This window comes from Typopeltis vanoorti, chromosome 17 (assembly GCF_054136105.1).
Source record: "Typopeltis vanoorti isolate ZY-2024b chromosome 17, IOZ_Tvanoo_1.0, whole genome shotgun sequence".
Classification (NCBI taxonomy): domain Eukaryota; kingdom Metazoa; phylum Arthropoda; class Arachnida; order Uropygi; family Thelyphonidae; genus Typopeltis; species Typopeltis vanoorti.
Genome location: NC_143565.1, coordinates 85,305,253 through 85,325,301, shown reverse-complemented (window position 1 = coordinate 85,325,301; position 20,049 = coordinate 85,305,253). Strand labels below are relative to the sequence as shown.

The following is a 20,049-nucleotide window of genomic DNA, read 5'->3' as shown; positions in this document are numbered from 1 at the left end:
TTACCATTATTATTATTATTACCCTTGTCCTTTTCTTCAAATGTTCCAAAACATTCCTATATGCCTGATAGGATTCATTTCCTACTCTGCTCGAACAAGTACCACTTTTTTTCTTCATTATTTTTATGTCAGGTGCTTGCTCTAGCGACTTGAAAAAAAAAAATATAGTAAATCTTCATCTTTATTTCGCATTTTTACAAAGATTATTATTATTATTATGTGACACCTCCAGGAAGTCCAAAGACTCACTGAGGGAGAACACCTACTCTACAGCTCTCTGTCTCCACCAGTCCATCAACCGCAACTACCTTCGTCATCTACTGCCAACCACCACCACCACTAGTATTTTCACAGACAATCACAAACATCCATGCCCACGGCAGGACTCGAACCTGCAGCCTTTTGGCTGGAGAGCAGATATGCTAACCACTCGGCCAACCAGGCCAGTAATATCTTTGGATAATACCCCAAGCTTTCGAGTTTCTTTGGCTGCTGTGAAGGACACTAGAATATGATATAAACTTTAATAAAATTTTTTAAAAAAAATTCCAGTTAATTTTGAGTGTCCCCTAATAATTCCTGAACACAGCTTCATTATGGGCTACAACTCTCTGTCTCCACCAACTACAACAAACTGCAACCACACCAACAGCAGCTACATTTTCACAGACAATCATAAACGTCCATGTCCATGGCGGGATTCAAACCCGTAGCCTTTTGGGTGAAGAGTGGATAAGCTAACTACTCGGCCAACCAGGCTGGCGTGTATCAGTAATTGATGATACTGAAAAATGTGATGAGATGAAAAACCATGGGTATTTATAAATAAAAACTGTTTCATCATATTACAAATAAGCAGAGAGAAAAAATTCCATGTAAGTGAACAAATATACGGGAACATTTATGTAATTATTATTACGGGCGGCTCCAAGGAGTCCTTAGACTCATCGTGGGTGGCCCTAAACATCATGTCCATCACAACTATTTGACATTCGCACAGTATCTATCATACTCTGCCTTGAACTCATTCACTGTCATAGCACCCACAACAGACTCAGGCAGCTTATTCCGCTCATTCACCACTCTAAAAGCAAAAAACCCAGCTCTAACACCTTCATTAACCACACCCTTTCCCAGCTTCCATAGATGTCCTCTAGTCCTCCAACCACCAGTCCTGTTCTCAAAAATATCCTCTGAATTAATCCTATAGAAACCCTTCAGCAATTTGAATGTCTCAATCATATCTCCCTTTTATTGCCTATCAACCTATTTCTGCAACCCACAAATCTTCAACCCGTTGTCATAAGGTTCATTCCATAGACCTGCTATCATCTTGGTCAGTCACCTCTGGATCCTCTCAACCTCCTCCCCATCAAGAAGAAACCTAGGTGACCAGATCTGGGCACAGTAATCAAGATGGGGTCATATCAAGGCACGATACAGAGGAACAATAACTTGCTTATCTCTGCTCGTCAAAGTATTCTTCAGCATCCAAGTGATTTGATGAGCTGATTTAGCCACTTTTGTGATGTGTCCCCTAAACTTCAACTCCCTATCTACCAACACTCCCAAGTCCCTGGCCTCATCAATCTCCTGGAGTATATTTCCACTAATGTGATATACTGTTGCTAATCTTTTCACCCCAAAATGCATAACCTTACATTTTACCACATTAAATTGACATCCATTCTCCTTAGCCCAGACCTCCAATCTATCCAAATCATCCTGCAAAATTTTGACATCTTCTGCATTCACTATTGCCCTACCCAACTTAGCATCATCAGCGAACAAATGAACCATTCTTCTGAGATTCTTTCATATATTGTTAATGAACAAATTAAACAGTAGTGGTCCAAGAACAGAACCCTGCGGCACACCACTAGTCACAGGCCGTCTTTTGGACTCTACTCCTGAGTAAACTACTCGCTGGTATCTCTCCATCAACCACCCTCCTATCCATCTTACCAACCCCATATCCATTCCCATATATTGCAGTTTACGGATTAGAATTCCATGTGGTATCCTGTCAAAGGCCCCTAGCCAGGTCCAGCAGTATCACTGTAAACCCATTACCCTTATCCAGTTCAGCCGTCACTGTGTTATAAAACCCGAGCAAGTTACTGAGGCATGATCTACCCTTCACAAAACCATGCTATACCCCATACAGTATCTCATTTTCATCAATCCATTCCTGTATTTTTCCCTTGACTACTTTCTCCAAGACCTTGACAACGACTCATGATATGCTGATCGGTCAGTAATTTGCAACAGTAGTCTTGGATCCTCCTTTATTAGTGGAACTATTTTCCCCTCTTTCCACATCTTCGGGACTAAACCAGACCCGAGACTCAGATTAAACAATAAGGTCAAGGGCACTGACAATTCTTTAGCCGCTTCACATAAGAGCAGTGCTGATATACCATCCAATCCCACAGATGTATTCACATTCAGGTTCTGTAATAGACTATTCACCTCCACTTCATTCACAATTCCCATATAAACTAATGGTTCCTTCAACGTCACCTATAAAGGAAAGAAACATGCAAAAACACATTTAACATGTATAATGAATTTCTTTTAAAAAAGTTTCTCACCTGGTCATAGCCAAATACATCACCTTTTGCCACAGAATAAAGCAGTGAATAGGCAATCTGTCCAGCAGCTCCAGTCACCAGAACTCGAACTGGTTCCTTCTAAAATTATTTTAAAAATATTAAATTACTTGCAATACATTTAATGCAAATGTTGGCACTTAACATAAAAATAACAGACTATTCGTAAGCAAGAATAGCAAAAAAACAACTGGATTAGTTTTGTTTGCATCACACAGATTATTATTTTTTACTTGTAATTTAACAAAGTAAGGTTTTATTTTTTGTTAAACCTCCAGCGATAATATTTCTAATAAATTTCCAGCAGATGTTCTACTTATTGTGGCCAATGAAATATCATTGAAAGTGAATTTCATGACTGACGAGCAATGGGAACCATTTTTTTTTCTTTTTATCAATAAAAATATCTACATTGTTCTTTATATTGCTATTATAAACTTATATAGTTGTTTTAATAATGAATATGTAAAAGATGCATTCATGGCCTCACATATTTTCTTAAAAAAACTGCAAATTAAAAAATTTAAAGATTTAACAAAAAATGTATGTACTTCAGGGAAACCTACGCAAAAAATTATTTAAAATAAAATTTTAACATGAAACTTCGGAATTTTCTGAATTCAGGTTTACATTGATCCTTTTAAGTTCTAATATAAATATATATAGAAGGTATTTTAGGAAGAATAGTAAATATTTTAGTAGGGTGGTAGTAATGATTATTCTGAGTAAAAAAGTTCATACGAACATGTGTCCAATTATCAAATGATGCCGAGATACAGCTGTTTGAAACTGTGTCACCAAACAGTCTACCAGGATTCATTTATCAATAATTTCTGCAAAACGAACTTCCACTACTACTACTACTACTGGAGGATGTTCACTTGGCTACAAGGATTAGCATGTTCCTTCAGCATGACAGAGTTCCTACACATTATAGCCATCTGGTGACACAATATCTAAATCAAACTTTACTGAACAATGGATCAGCTGTGGTGGTCCCATGCACTAGTCACCAAGGTGTCCAAGACCTCACACACTTAGATTTTTGATCAATAAGGACTTAGATTTTGGTTTGTGGGGAAGGATGAAAAGCAACGTATAGAAAGAAAGAGTAAATACAACAGGTGAATTGATTGCTTGCATTATGGATAATGCTGCCCTCATCAAAGAACATAAAGACAACCTCAGAAGAACAAACCCATACTATTATCACAAGAGTTGAAAAGTGAATTGAGGATGAGGGTAGAATTTTCAAACATTATGAACTGTAAATTTCATCATCATCATCATCAAATTCCTGATTTGTACCCTCAAGGAGGTGTACAGGATATGATAGTATACCACATGAAAAATTTACATCATTACTAACTTCCTATCTACAATTTTCCTCCAAATCAGTCTGTTAAATGTCAAGACTCCAATATTATCAGGTCTTATATTTCTGTCTTCCAAAGCACTTTTTATTGTATCAATCCACCTATAACTTGGTCTTCCTCTGGGTCGTTTTCCTGCCAACCTGGCAGAGAACACTTGTTTTGCCAATCTTTACTCTCCCATTCTGCTTAAGTGACCATACCACCTGAGATTAGCTCTGCTAACGCATTCCTGGATGCTGCCATCTGTTCATGCCCGTAATCTTTCTCAGGACTCTCATATCTGCAGTTTCTAGTCTTTGGTCAAGTGTTTTACTTCTAACCCAGCTCTCGGATCCATAAGTTAAAATTGGTTTCACCACCGTCTTGTATTCAGCTAATTTAGTGTTCCGACTAATTTCTCTCTTATTCCATATGAATTTATTCAGTTGACTTCCTACATTACCAGCTTTGTTGATTCTGTTGTCTATTTCCATATTTAACTTACCATCTTCACTAAAAATCGTGCTTAAGTAGCTGAAATGTTTAATTATTTCACAGGTTCTCCATTCACAATGCAGTTGATATTTTCAATGTTTCTGCCTATTTTCATTGTCTTTGTCTTTTTAATGCTGACCTTCATACCATATCTATTACAACAGTTATTCAGTTTAGTCCAGGAATCTTGCAGACTTGTAGCTTATTTATTTAGAAGTATAGCATCATCCGCATAAAGCAAAGAGCTGACATTAACACCTGCAATTTTGATATCAGGTTTAATACCACTTACCTTCAGAATGTGATCCATATAGATAATGAATAAGATAGGGGGTAATGTACATCCTTGTCTCACACCAGATTTAACATTAAACCATCTTCCTGTACTTCCTTCAATTCTAACTGCTGACTTACAACTCAAATAAAGACTAAATATTGCTTGATATAATGCCCCATTGACACCATATAACTGCAGCATATTGAATAGCTTCTCTTTTGGCACCTTGTCATATGCCTTTTCCAGATCTACAAAACTTAAATACAGATCTTTGTTATATTCCCATGATTTCTCAACTATCTGTCGTAAAGTGAAAATCTGATTCTGATAGCCTCTATCTGATCTGAATCCAGCTTGTTCTTCAACAAGTTTCTCTTCCACAATCCTTCTCAACTGTTTCTCAAGTATAATTGCATATATCTTGCCAGGAACACTCAGTAATGAAATACCTCTATAATTCTCACATTCAGTTTTATTTACCTTTTTATATATAGGTACTATGAGAGCTCTACTCCAATCATCTGGAATTTGTCCCTCTGTCCAGGCCTTCCGAACTATGCAGCCACTGTATGACTTTTATACCTCCATATTTGAGCATTTTTGGTCGAATATCATCTACTCCTGCTGCCTTTCCACATTTCAGGCTTTTGATGGCTTTTTCTACTTCAAGTATGGATATGTATTCCTGACTGCATGCCTGGTCAGTGTTTTTTATCACTGTGCTGTCATCACTGCTTGTTTCATTTAACAGTTTATCAAAGTAATTACTCCATACTTCAAGGATATCTTTTTCTCATGTTTTCATGTCACCTTTATCATGCCTAAGTAGCTGAAACGTTTTACTTGCTCTATAGATTCTCCATTCACAATGCAGTTGATATTTTCAATGTTTCTGCCTATTTCATTGTCTTTTTAATGCTGACCTTCATACCACATCTATTACAACAGTTATTCAGTTTAGTCAGAGAATCTAATTCCTTTTACAGCACTCTTTCCTCCATTTCTGAGCTTTTTCAACAACCTCCAGAATATCTTGCAACCTTCTTGATATTTATCTTCTATGTTCTTGCCAAAGTCCTCCCATAAACGAGGACTTTGGCAAGTCCTCGTTTAGCCAGTTTTACACAGTATTTAGCTTTCTTACATTTGTCTCCATATTCTCTAAGAGCACAAGGTGACTTATTTGTCAGGAACTTTTGATATGCTTTCTTCCTTTCCTTCACTGCCTCTATCCTTGCACACAACTTCACCACATGCCTCTCTGGCTGAATCAATTATTGGTTTCTTCAGGGCTTGCCAATGAATCTCCAAAGTTTGGTTCCTGCTCTCAAGCTCTTTCATTTTTTCTTGAATAATATTTGTGTATTTTCGTCTACAGTTCACATCTGAGAGCTGCTCAACTTTTATTCTCTTTAAAACTTTCTTACATGTTCTTCTTTTCAATATGAAATTCAATTTTATCCTGCTCAAGACTAAATGGTGATCACTTCCAATTTCAAATCCTCTGTGCACTCTGGTGTCCTGCATCCGTGGGAAAACATAACTATCAACAATAACATAGTCAATGAGACTTTTCTTATTCCTTGCCTCTTCTCTCCATGTGAATTTGTGCACATTTTTATGTTGGAACATGGTGTTAGTAATAACCAGTCCATGTCCTGAGCAGAAATCCAACAGGCATTTGTCATTATTATTAGCTTTGCTCTTTTCTCCAAATTTTCACAAAATATTTTTGTATGTCTGACAATCATTTCCTACTCTGCTATTTAGATCTCCAACAAGGACCAACTTTTCCTTTTTCATTGTGTCACTTGCTTCCTCTAAAGCTGTGTTTCTCAACCTTTTCTGGACCATTCTCCTTCTCCCACCTCAATGTCTCAAAGATTTTGATGCAACCCCCCCCTCCGCTCCAGCATAATAGCTGGCCAAGTTCTGAAAAAGTATAATAAAAATATGTATAAATATGTACAAGTACATTTTCTAATTGCCCTACGCTGTAACAGTACATCCTCAGTGTAGAACAAATAGTTAAAAGGAATGGAATACAAAGTACAGAACAGTCGGTGGATCACCATAAATTGTTGCCGCTTGCCAGAAGATTAATTACTAAAATATTATTAAATACTTCTTTACAGATAATAATTTCACTGATGGTTGCATAAAATAAGAGTCTCTCAAACTTTGGGGAGAGAGAGACAGTCATTTCGATTTAAATTTGGCCGATGTAAGAGGGCAACTTTCCTTGAAAAGGTGTTCATATTTATACCTGCATCTGTGGAGGACAAGCTTTATCCTACTGAATATTATGATTAGTGTCGATGCTAAGTTGTGCTAGACCAGACTTATGAGGTTTCATGTATTTGATATAATATTGATGTTCCTTCATTCTTTTTTCCACAGAATGGCCAGTTTGTCTAAAATAAGATACATTGCATTTACATGGTATCTGGTAAACACCAGCTAATGATAGAGGTGACAGTTTGTCTTTTGTAGATGGCAACAAGTGAGAAATTTTGTTGATAGGAAAATATGTGGGAATAGGATGATACTTCTTCAAAATTCTGCCTATAGGTTTTGAGATGCCTGAAATGTAAGGGATTGGAACTCTGCGGTCTGTTGAAGAATCCTGAGGTGTTGGAACATAGGAGTCAATTATCTGCTGGATTTCATTGGGGTTGTAACCATTAGATTCTATTAACTTTTTTTTATAGTGAAAAGTTCTTGTTGTAAGCTTAATATAGAGGAGCACACTTTATGTGCTCTATTAATTAATATTAATAGAGGACAAATTATTGATAGACACTTGTAGACAAAGTACCAGAGAATGTGCGTTTAAGGAGGATGTCCAAGAATGGTAAACTACCAGACTTTTCTTTTTCTATGGTGAACTGAATGCGTGGATGAAGGCTATTTATCTGTTGTAGAAATGTGGTAGGTTCCTCTTCTACAAGTGGTCAAATAGCAAAAATATCATCGACAAAACGAAACAAAAGAGAGGGTTGGGGATGAATGGATGAGAACGAGGTGTCTTCTAGATGTTTCAAAAAATAGTTTGCCAAAGGTAGCGACAGAGGGCTATCCATGGCAGAACCTTCAACTTGTTTGTAGATCTTGTTTTTCCAGCTGGAAATGTTTAAAAGGAGGGCCATAATTGCGAATGACTTTATGCGTGGGTTATGTATGATGAGTGGTGTGGAATTTGTGGACGTGTGGAGTGAGTTTGATGGGCGAAAGGATCTATATAAGATGGATGGCTTGCATTTGAATGGTTATGGTGTAAGAAGACTTAAGAAAGTGTTGCTGAATGAAGTGGATGTGCAAATTCAGGGAAACTAGATTTGTTAAGGGGGGGGGAGTAGATATATAGTCCTTAGGAAGGCAGTTGAATGTAAGAATGAATATAATATGCCAGAGCAAATAAGGACAACAAATCAGAGTAGGATAGTTAATATAAGGCATCAAGGTAGGGTTGGGGCTAATGGGGGGTCTTAAATTCATGTACACTAATTCTAGGAGTATTAGGAACAAGAAGGAAGAGTTTTTGGCCATGGTTGGCACTTCCAGACCACAGGTTATTGGTATTAGTGAAACATGGCTGACTGTAGATGATATAACTAGTGGGATTGAATGTGATGGGTATAGTGTGTTCAGGAATGATAGAGAGAATAAAATGGGGGGAGGAGTATTGTTGATGATAGCTGATGAGCTACAGCCAAGGAGAATAGAAGTTGAATTGCAGGATAGAGAAAAGAGCACATTTGAGCCATTTGGCGTGAGATTGTGGCTAGCAGAACTAAATATACAATTGGGTGCTGCTATAGACCAGGTGATGGAAAAGATGGTGGTGACAGTATGCACAAGCAAATAGAAGAAATGAGTGGAAGGAGGGTGATTATTATGGGAGATTTCAACTATGGTCGCATTGATTGGAGTGAGGAGAGGACACACGGAAGGAAGGAACTGGATTTTATGCAGTTATTAAGGGATAACTATCTGCGACAGCATGTAATGGAAAATACTAGGGGTCAGAGAGTGCTTGACCTAGTAATTACATCTGAGGATTTGGCTGTAACAAATATGGCCACATTGCCACCAATCGGTGAGAGTGATCATAGGGTCTTAACTTGGGAGGTGGCTAAAGGTGCAGAATTTTCAATTAAGACAGGGTACATGTGGAATTATCGGGCTGGAAAGTATGACAAGCTTAGGAGTTTGATTTGTTCAGTGCCATGGCATGTACAACTGCAAGGACTAGAAGTTGATAGTGCATGGGAGGTAGTTAAGAAGTGCTTGCATGAAGCAATGGCTGACTGTATACCTAGAGTCCGAATAATAAATCAAGTAGGGGTTAAATGGATGAATAACACCATTAAGCTTGAGCTGCAAAAAAAGAAACAACTATGGAGGGAATTTAAGGAGAAAGGTGACCGGCAGGCACATGAACGGTATAAAGCGCAGGCCAGAAGGGTGACGAGTGTGGTAAGAAAAGCAAAAAAAAAGGATTACGAAAGAACATTGGCCATGCAGGCTAAAGAGAATCCTAAACAGTTTTTTAGATATGTAGCAAGTAAAAGGAAAAATGTACATGGCAGAATGATTTTAAAGAATGCCGATGGTAGGGAGGTAACTGAATCAGTTGAGATAGTTGAGTTACTGAGTGAGCACTTTGCAAGAATATATCACCCAGGTGGTGACATTGCAGAAACGAACAAACCAGTAGATTATACGGGAATTGTGGTGAATGAAGTGGAGGTGAGTAGTCTATTGCATAACCTCAATGTCAATACATCTGTGGGATTGGATGGTATACCAGCTCGTGTTGTACGAGACGCAGCTAAAGAATTGTCAGTACCCTTGACCATTTTGTTTAATTTGAGTCTCGGGTCTGGGTTAGTCCCGAGCGGGTGGAAAGAGGGGAAAATAGTTCCACTGCATAAAGGTGGTTCCAAGACTGCTGTTGTAAATTACCGACCGATTAGCATATCAGAAATCATTGTCAAGGTCTTAGAGAAATTAGTCAAGAAAAGAATACAGGATTGGATAGATGAAAATGGGATATTGTATGGGGGACAACATGGTTTTGTGAAGGGTAGATCATGCCTCAGTAACTTGCTCACGTTTTATAACACAGTGATAATAGGTTTACAGTGATACTACTGGACCTTGCCAAGGCCTTTGATAGGATACCACATGGAACCCTAATCAGTAAACTGGAGCAGATGGGGATAGATATAGGGTTGGTGAGATGGATAGGAGAGTGGTTGAAGGAGAGATACCAGAGAGTGGTTTATTCAAGAGTGGAGTCTAAAAGACGTCTTGTGACTAGTGGAGTGCTGCAGGGCTCTGTTCTTGGACCACTGCTTTTCAATTTGTTCATCAATGATATTGGAAAAGATTTGAGAGGAAGTGTTCACTTGTTTGCTGATGATGCAAAGTTGGGTAGAGCAATTGTGAGTGCACAGGATGTCAAAATTTTACAGGATGATTTGGATAGTTTGGAGGACTGGGCTACGAAAAATGGATGTCAATTTAATGTGGCAAAGTGTAAGGTTATGCACTTTGGGGTGAAAAGAATAGCAGCAGTATATCGCATTGGTGGAACCGTACTCCAGGAGATTGATGAGGCCAGGGAGTTGAAGTTTAGGGGGCACATTGCAAAAGTGACTAAAACAGCTCACAAAATCACTTGGCTTCTGAAAAATACTTTAGCATGCAGAGACAAACAAGTTGTTGTTCCTCTGTATCGAGCCTTGATAAGACCCCATCTGGACTTCTGTGCCCAGTTATGGGCACCAGGGTTTCTTCGTGATGGGGAGGAAGTGGAGAGGGTCCAGAGACGAGTGACCAAGATGATAGCAGGTCTGTGGAATGAACCTTATGAGAATAGGTTGAAGATTTGTGGGTTGCAGAAATTGGATGATAGGCGAAGGAGGGGTGATATGATTGAGACATTCAAATTACTGAAGGGTTTTTATAAGATTGATCTAGAAGATATTTTTGAAAATATGACTGGTGGTGGGAGGACTAGGGGCCATGCATGGAAGCTGGGCAAGAGTGTGGTTGACAAGGGTGTTAGAGCTAGGTTTTTTACTTGGAGAGTGGTGAATGAGTGGAATAAGCTTCCAGAGTCTGTTGTGGGTGCTACGACCGTGAATGAGTTAAAGGCAAGGTATGATAGATACAGTGTGAATGTTGAATAGTTGTTCTTGACATGATGTTAGGGCCTCCCTCGATGAGTCTGTCGACTCCTTGGAGTTCCCCGGAACAATAATAATAATTATAATAATAACCTGAATGTATAACGAATTCAAAAATCTTTGCAATATCCGGAGGGAAATCATCATATAGTAAGTTGACAGCGTCAGCTAATGGAATATTGGTAAAAAGGGAAACAATATTAAAACTGACTAATAAGTCAGACTCTTTGATTTGAACATCCTTGAACATTTGAACTGTAAAAAAGTTCATAGAATCTAATGGTTACAACCCCAATCAAATCCAGCAGATAATTGATTCCTATGTTCCAACACCTCAGGATTCTTCAACAGACTGCAGAGTTCCAATCCCTTACACTTCAGCCACCTCAGAACCTATAGGCAGAATTTTGAAGCAGTATCATCTTATTCCTACATATTTTCTTATCAACAAAATTTCTCACTTGTTGCCATCTATTCATATACCATATTCAAATACATGAAACCTCATAAGTCTGGTCTAGTACAACATAGCATTGACACTAATCATAATATTCATAATATAAAGCTTGTCTTCTCCACAGATGCAGGTATAAATATGAACGCCTTTTTAAGAGAAAGTTGTGAAGCCCTCTTACATGGGCCGAATTTAAATCGAAATGACTGTCTCTCTCTCTCTCTCCCAAACGTTTGGGAGACTCTTATTTTATGCAACCATCAATGAAATTATGATCTTTAAAGAAGTATTTAATAATATTTTAGTAATTAATCTTCTGGCAAGTGGCAACAATTTATTTGGTGATCCACCGACTGTTCTGTATTTTGTATTCCATTCCTTTTAACTGTTTGTTCTACACTGAGGATGTACTGTTACTTTCAGTAAGAAATATTTGTACCTTTATTTAATTAAAGTTATTACTGTGGTCTATACGTGTTCTATTATTAATTTACTATGCCACAGGTACCTCTTAATATTAAAAATATGAATGTCTTCAAACATGGCTTTGGGCCTTTTAACTATGTCTGGGGAGGTAAAAGGAAAAGTTCTACAACAGGTTACAAGTTCAACTACAAAGCTGAAAATTATGACCAACTTAGGAGAATACTATCTTTGGTCCCATGGTATCAGTTAAAGAATGAGAAAAATGTCAGCAATGCATGGGAATCTTGAAAAAAAAAAGTGCTTAAATGAGTGTTCGAAGAATAAATAACACTAACCACTCAGCCTGGTTGGTGGAGTGGTTAACACATCCACTTCCAGCCAAAAGGCTGTGGGTTCGAATTCCACTATGGGCATGGATGTTTGTGATTGTCCGTGAAAATACTAGCAGTGGTAGTGTGCAGTAGATGGCATTGGTGTAGATCATGATTATAGCTGGAGAATTCGGCGGAGACAGTTGTGGAGTGGGTGCTTTCCCTCGATGAGTCTTTGGACTCCATGGAAGTGTCACACAATAATAATAATAATAATAATAAATAGGTCGTGAGTGAAATGGATGTACAACCTTATTAAGCAAGATATCCACAAGAAGATTATGTGGAAAGAATATGAGAATAAGAGTGAGAGGAGTTATGATATATAAAGCCAAGGCCAGAAAATTAACGACTATTGTGCAGAAAGCTAAATCGGAGTATGAAAAGAAATTGGCCATGCAATTAAGGCCATTCAAAAGAATTTTATCATTATGCCACAAGCAAAAGAAAGATAACTTTATTGAACGTAAATGGTACTTGAGTGTCAGAAACGTGTAGATGTACATGTTGATTGGATTTTAACGGGATAGATGCAAACACAGATCGATAAGAAAATAATTATTTATCGACTTAATTGCTAATATTTCGCTGGTATTCTATCCAGCATCTTCAAAGCACACAAACAAAGTTTGTTACAGTAGTGAGACAACCACAATCCCGTAGAACAAGGGGACTAGTGTGAGCAATTGTAGCGTGCAGTGCCGTCATCAGATTAGATTGCACCCTGACGCAAACAATTAAATATCACCCCTGATGGATTATAAGACAAAAATATAAGAAAATCTTCAATTGCTATTGTTTTTATTACAACAGAAACATAAATGCAAAATGATTATATAATGATGTTCATTTTAAAAATTTGTGGAATTTACAACCGTGTTAAAAAACCTTTTTATTATCCTGACGTTTCAATCTTCACATCAAGATCATCATCTGGAGCATACATAAATATACAGGACAAGCTGAGTTACATCATTAACTGTAAGCTAGAGAAACAATGATTTGATCACATGTTATTCACTATCCTGCAGTTGAACTTCTATTCTCTTTGGCTGCAGTTTATCAGCTATCATTAATAATACTCCTTCCCCGATTTTTTTCTCTCTGTCTTTCCTGAACACACTATACCCTTCACATTCTATCCCACTAACTATATTATCTTCTGTTAGCCATGTCTCACTAATGCCAATAACCTGTGGCCAGGAAGAGCCAAAAATTCCTCCTCCTTTCCTTGTTCCTAATACTCTTGGCAATAGTGTAAATAAAGCGCAAAAGTCCCCTATCCCCCCCCCCATCTTGACGCCTTATACTAACTATCCCATTCTGGTTTGTTATCCTTCATAGGGAACAAAAAGATGTGGTGTGACAAATTAGCATGTATCATCAGTATTACATAATTTTTCTAACACTCCATGTGGTGGAGGTTAGAGGCTGGCCCAATTAAACAGCATTGTGTCCCAAATAATTCTCATGTGCTTATTATATATATTTCATTTTTTTTTTGTTCTTCCCGACTTGTCCATAAAACAGCTGACCTGACTAATTGATAGACCAATTAACCAGAATCTATTGTATATATATCTATTTGTACTGTAAAAATATCCATTGCACTTTTAAAAAAATGTTAAATCAATGCAAAACATCCAAATGTTCACATTTTTCAAATTGACTATTTTTGCTTGAAAGATATTTCTATTTATTTATTTGCTAGATAAACACTTCAATTCAAAAATTTTACTGAACCACTAAAATTTTCTTTTAATAACTGTAAATCAAAAACAGGTAAGCATGCCCACTTATGTATATTCTATGAGTCTATTTTTCACTATCCTGCAGTTGAACTTCTGTTCTCTTTGGCTGCAGTTCATCAGCTTTCATCAATAACATCGAATCAATAATCTTGAATGAGTGTGTCATGCATGATGACACACTCATTGTATGTTTGTACAGTGAACATTGTATGTTTTCTTGCAGGTCTTTTTCACTTGTGTTAGATCCTGAATGAAGAACTTTGAAAAGGAAACTATTCATTCAAGATTTAACAAGTTTAATATAAAAGCTGAAGGAGAAACTTGCACTCCAGAAGAAAATAAAAGAAATTATTAAGTGTGTGTAAGAATATATGTTCCCTTCATGTAAATTATGATTCAATGTTGTCTATTCAAAATTGTTAAGTAGAGAATTTATGTGTAAATATTAATTTCATTAAGACAATTTTGTATATAGTAAATCACTGAGTAAGTTGTAAACAGTAGTCCAAAGGTCGCGTGCGAGCCATGCAGGTTGAACATAGGGCCTGAGGCAGTGGCATATGCGGAAGGTAACTTTAGTTCGCTTTCTGGGAAAAGAGCACTCCTAGAACAGAAGGAGAATATGGGATCAACCAGGGGGAAAGATTGGGAAGTGTCATGCGAAAAAATGCAAGGAAAAAGAGGGTGCAAGAAGTAGGGATAAAAGGAGATGTGCAGCGTGTTTTTCAAGGCCTTTTTTTTACTCCTGGGATTATGGTCTTTTCTGGTCGAGATGGGAGCAGCGATGTCGGACAGCGAGCCTATTCCTAAAGATGTTTGATAGATTTCTGACAGAGCTGAGCGCGAGACGTCGGCATCAGCAGTTACGAGCCTTTGCTAAAAATCCCATCGGAAAGGAACGGCGAACGTTTCCTTAGAAGTGGAAGCAGATACGAGTATGTCCGGCAGCTAATAAAATTAAGAACAATGCAGAAACAAATCCAGGTGCGAAGTATAGCCTAATCAGACCCTACACGTAGACACAATGGAAGTACCGAGTCGTGCTTAACAAAAGGTTGACAGATATGGCAGACCTGATTTCCAGCATAGAGTTAGTAAAGTACAGAAATTTTGTTACATGTTATTCAGTTGCATTAGAGGGAAGAAAGTAGTTGTGTGATGGTTGAATTTGAACAGTTTACTAGAGAACTCTAAGTGATTATTCTAATTTGTAATAGCTGGTGTCCATTAGACAAATTGTCTGAGAACGATTATATTTGAGTGTGATAGAATTCAACATATGAGACAAGTGTAGCAGATAGAATCTGATCGGAATTTCTTTAACGTTAAATCTGAGTATGTTAATGAGAAACGTATGGGGGAGAATTATTGCTTATATAGTACTGTGCTTATTTCCTTTGTGTAGTATTGTTTAGTATGACTTTAGAATTAACTTAGTATGAATTGATTTTGCATCACCTTGAATCCATTGACTGTGTGATATATTATAGTTGTATATGTCTTAAGATCCAAATAAACATATTTTGTTTTATACCCGAGTTTTGCCTGAATATGAGATCAAACTACCACTCATAAAATCTGAACCTGAGCAGGAGGGAATTGAAGGTTTATAGAGTTAGATTAGAGGTCACAACTTAGCTGAAATTTACATAGCCGAAATAAAGAGTTTTGTTAATGAGCATATGCATGAAATTCTGGGAATGGCTCTCTGAATAAGAGTCCCTTTTATTATAGGATATTGGCTGTCGCAGCTCTAAAATATAAATTTGTCAATATCTGAAAAGGAGACAGCCCCAAAATAGATAATTATTAGGTCCGATTGTAGAGTAGAAGAATAGTGATAAAAGGAATAATAAAGGTAAAATATAGGAAACAGCAACGATGTAACAATGCCGCAACCAACAGGATGTGATTAGTTCCATTAAATTTATTGAAGTTGAAAGTTTATAGGAGTGTTGGTAGCTTGCTCCACCTTTGCTACGAGTTGCCTTGGAGTTGCACTATCTTACCCAGGTAAGGTAGTACAACACTATATTCAGTCCTGAAGATATTTTCAGGCACAAACTTTGTTTGCTCTCATTGGGATAAAGGATTAAACTAAATTTATTATATCCCTTAAATTTAGTTTGATTGATCAATAATCACAGTGAGTTGGTCTTGACCTCATATCAGGCAATCAGGAATTTATTGGAGGTAGTAGAAATAACTTTTATATCACATTGTAAGCTGAATGCAAGTATGTCTCTCCCGAGAAGTGCAGAACTAACATATGATTCTGAATTTTCAGAATAAACCCCCAACAGATATTCCCTTAGTTTTCTGGAGAAGAATCGGATGATGTAATAGCGTTCTTCGAATATATCAAGGAACTGAGAAAGATTGGCTGATGGAGTGACTTCCAACTGCTCATTCTGCTAGACAGCAAGCTAGCTGGGAAGGCAAAAACCTATTTTTACTCCTCACCAATTCTAAAGGAGACCCTGAACTGCTCAAAATTCAATGAGATCCTCATATTTCAGTTCTCGAGGGTAAAGAACGTGGGACCAAATTTGTGGAAACTTCAGAAAATGGTGCACAAGGACAAAGAGAGTGTATCTGATTTCCACAACAGATTGTTAGCTCTCACCAACACTCTGTCTCTGATGAAGACAAGCACCATCTGAACTGGACAGTTTTCCAGCACTTTAGGATAGGATTAAGACAAGAACTAAGGGAGATAGCATTCATTCGGAAAAGAAATATCCAATTTAGAAGCATGTTATGCAGCAGTAAAAGAGAGAGAAAGATAGTTGGTCCTGTTAACATGATTACGGAAGAGAGAGACGCAATAGGGATCAGAGCACTAGGAAAGAACATCCAGAAAGGAAGGAAAAGCAGAAAGCACAGAAAGAAAATGAAGGAAGTAGACCCAAGTCAGTTTGCCAGGTTACTACTGGTGTTCCTAGTTTTAACGAGGTTCGCTCATTAATCAGGCAAGAAGTGGAGAAATTACAGCAGCCTGTTATGGAATGTCTCGATGCTGTGCTTAATCAGTTAACAACAGTTTCAATGAGAAACCAGGAGTTCCTCCCTTCAAGATGAGAGGACCACTGACCTAATTCAGAAGGAAGTTGAAAAGTTGCAAAGACCGCAACTCGATAAAATGGACTCTGTGAGTCCATTTTATAAGAAATATAAAAAAAAATGGTTATTACAGAGAGCCCCCCCCCCAAGGTGCTATAATTGTAATAAGATAGGGCATCTAGCCCGAAACTGTTTTAATAGGTAAGGATTCTCAAAAGGGAAATTTTACACAGAGGCCAAGTCACATGTTTGCACCAAACAAGCATTGGGGGAGGCGATGAAATCAGAGAGACAAATCCCTGGAATTACGTTAGAAGGATCTGCGAGAGAAAGTTTAGGACATTATAATAGATACCAGTTCCCAAACTTCGATCATCTCCGAAAACCATTTCAGGAAGCTGGAATCCTATGTAAAGAGAAAAATCAAACATCTCAGTAGACCTATTAAGCTTCTGGGAATATCCTCCTTTATTACACACGCAACAAAATCGGTAAGGTTGAGAGTAGGATTATCCGATTATAGCATGTACATTTAGCATAATTTTATAGTCCTGCCAAGAAACTCCCTCCCACATTTAAGAATAATCCTAGGAGATGACTTCCTAACAAAATGCAGTTTCTCCTGTGACTATTCTAGGAAGGAAGTCTGTTTTCAACAGAGAAGGAGAAGTACAAAAGCTGGAAGGGAATTATAAGTTCGGAGTGAGGGAGGTGTCCATATGCTCTGGAAACACCAGAGAGAGTAAACAGAGACCGACTGAGGGAGACGCTGAGCACAGCGCACTCACCAAATCAGAACAAAATGAGGTCTCCACATCAAAGATCCTTGAGAATCCTGATATAGTTGACCAAGAAGAAGGAGAAACAAATTCAGATGAAGAGGCTACAAACAAGAGTGAGCGTGAGACAAGTGAAGATACTTTTGGAAGTTAACTATCTTGTATTGAGCGGAATTTAATAATTTCCTGTAAGAGATCAATGGATAACAAGTGTATAATTCGGAAGGACAAAACGATCTTAACATTGCAAGTAGTAAGAAAAAAATTAAATCAGTCAGGAGGGGTGTAGAGTATGTTTTCTTACCTAAACATAAGCCAGAAGTTAGATCTAACAAGATGAGGGGATCTAAAAAGAAATTTCTGAAAACTTTTCTGAAAACAAAAAAATTAAGGTCCCCTCTTTCTAAAATTTTTTTTAGAAAGAGGGGACCTTTGTTTGATCCTGAATGAAGAACTTGGAAAAGGAAACTATTCATTGAGGATTTAACAAGTTTAATATAAAAGATGAAGGAGAAACTTGCACTCCAGCAGAAAATAAAAGAAATTATTAAGTGTGTGTAAGAATATACGTTCCCTTCATGTAAATTATTATGATTCAATGTTGTCTATTCAAAATTGTTAAGTAGAGAATTTATGTGTAAATATTAATTTCATTAAGACAATTTTGTATATAGTAAATCACCGAGTAAGTTCTAAACAGTAGTCCAAAGGTCACATGCGAGCTATGCAGGTTGAGCGTAGAGCCAGAGACAGTGGCATATGCGGAAGATAACTTTAGTTCGCTTTCCGGGAAAAGAGCACTCCTAGAGCAGAAGGGGAATACAGGATCAATGTATTCTCCTTCTGCTCTAGGAGTATTATTATTCCATGTGAAAATCCACAAGGAAAAAGAGGGTGCAAGAAGTAGGAATAAAAGGCGATGCGCGCCATTTTTCAAGGCCTTTTTTTTACTCCTAGGATTTTGGTCTTTTCTGGTCAAGACGGACGTGAGACGGGGCAGCGATGTCGGACAGCAAGCCTATTCCTAAAGATGTTTGATAGATTTCTGACGGAGCTGAGCGTGAGATGTCGGCATCAGCAGTTACGAGTCTTTGCTAAAAATCCCATCGGAAAGGAATGGCGAATGTTTCCTTAGAAGCGGCAGCAGATACGAGTATGTCCGCAGCTAATCAAGGACAATGCAGAAACAAAGCCAGTTGCAAAGTATAGTCTAATCAGACCCTACACGTGGATGCAATGGAAGTACCAAGTCGTGCTTAACAAAAGGTGGCAGATATGGCAGACCTGATTTCTGGCATAGAGTTGGTAAAGTACAGAAATTTGTTATATGTTATTCAGTTGCATTAGAGGAAAGACAGTAGTTGTGTAATGATTATATTTAGACAGTTTACTAGAGAACTCTAAGTGATATTCTAATTTGTAATAGCTGGTGTCCATTAGACAAATTGTCTGAGAACGATTATATTTGAGTGTGATAGAATTCAATATATGAGACAAGTGTAGCAGATAGAATCTGATCGGAATTTCTTTAACGTTAAATCTGAGTATGTTAATGAGAAACGTATGGAGGAGAATTATTGCTTATATAGTACTGTGCTTATTTCCTTTGTCTGGTATTGTTTAGTATGACTTTAGAATTAATTTAGTATGAATTGATTTTGCATGACCTTGAATCCATTGACTGTGTGATATATTATAGTTGTATATGTCTTAAGATCCAAATAAACATGTTTTGTTTTATACCCGAGTTTTGCCTGAATATGAGATCAAACTACCACTCATAAAATCTGAACCTGAGCAGGAGGGAATTGAAGGTTTATAGAGTTAGATTAGAGGGCACGACTTAGCTGAAATTTACATAGCCGAAATAAAGAGTTTTGTTAATGAGCAAATGAATGAAATTCTGGGAATGTCTCTCTGAATAAGAGACATCCTTCTATTATAGGATACTGGCTAGCACAGCTCAAATATATAAATTTGTGAATATCTGAAAAGGAGACAGCCCCAAAATAGATAATTATTAGGTCTGATTGTAGAGTAGAAGAATAGTGATAAAAGGAATAATAAAGGTAAAATATAGGAAAACACAACGATGTAAAACTTGGTTCTATCCACACAATGTACCTTACTACCCAGCATAAGATGAGAAATTGAAGATTTTTTTTCTTCGACTAGATAGAAAAAATCTAGTACATAAACACAAAAGAGTGGATCAAAGTTTGGATGGCTTGAAAAAAATGAGTACACATCTCTTTAATATTTATTTCAG

The 20,049-nt window shown here is 37.4% G+C and overlaps 1 protein-coding gene across 1 annotated transcript in view; it reads right to left on the bottom strand.

The window, feature by feature from the left end:
• Window positions 1-20,049, bottom strand: part of Mdh1 (malate dehydrogenase 1) — a 112,920-nt gene that overhangs the window by 74,450 nt on the left and 18,421 nt on the right. The window contains exon 2 of the mRNA XM_090407587.1: window positions 2,595-2,693. Within this exon, the coding sequence (XP_090263713.1) occupies window positions 2,595-2,693 (99 nt within the window). The remainder of the gene's footprint in view (window positions 1-2,594; window positions 2,694-20,049) is intronic.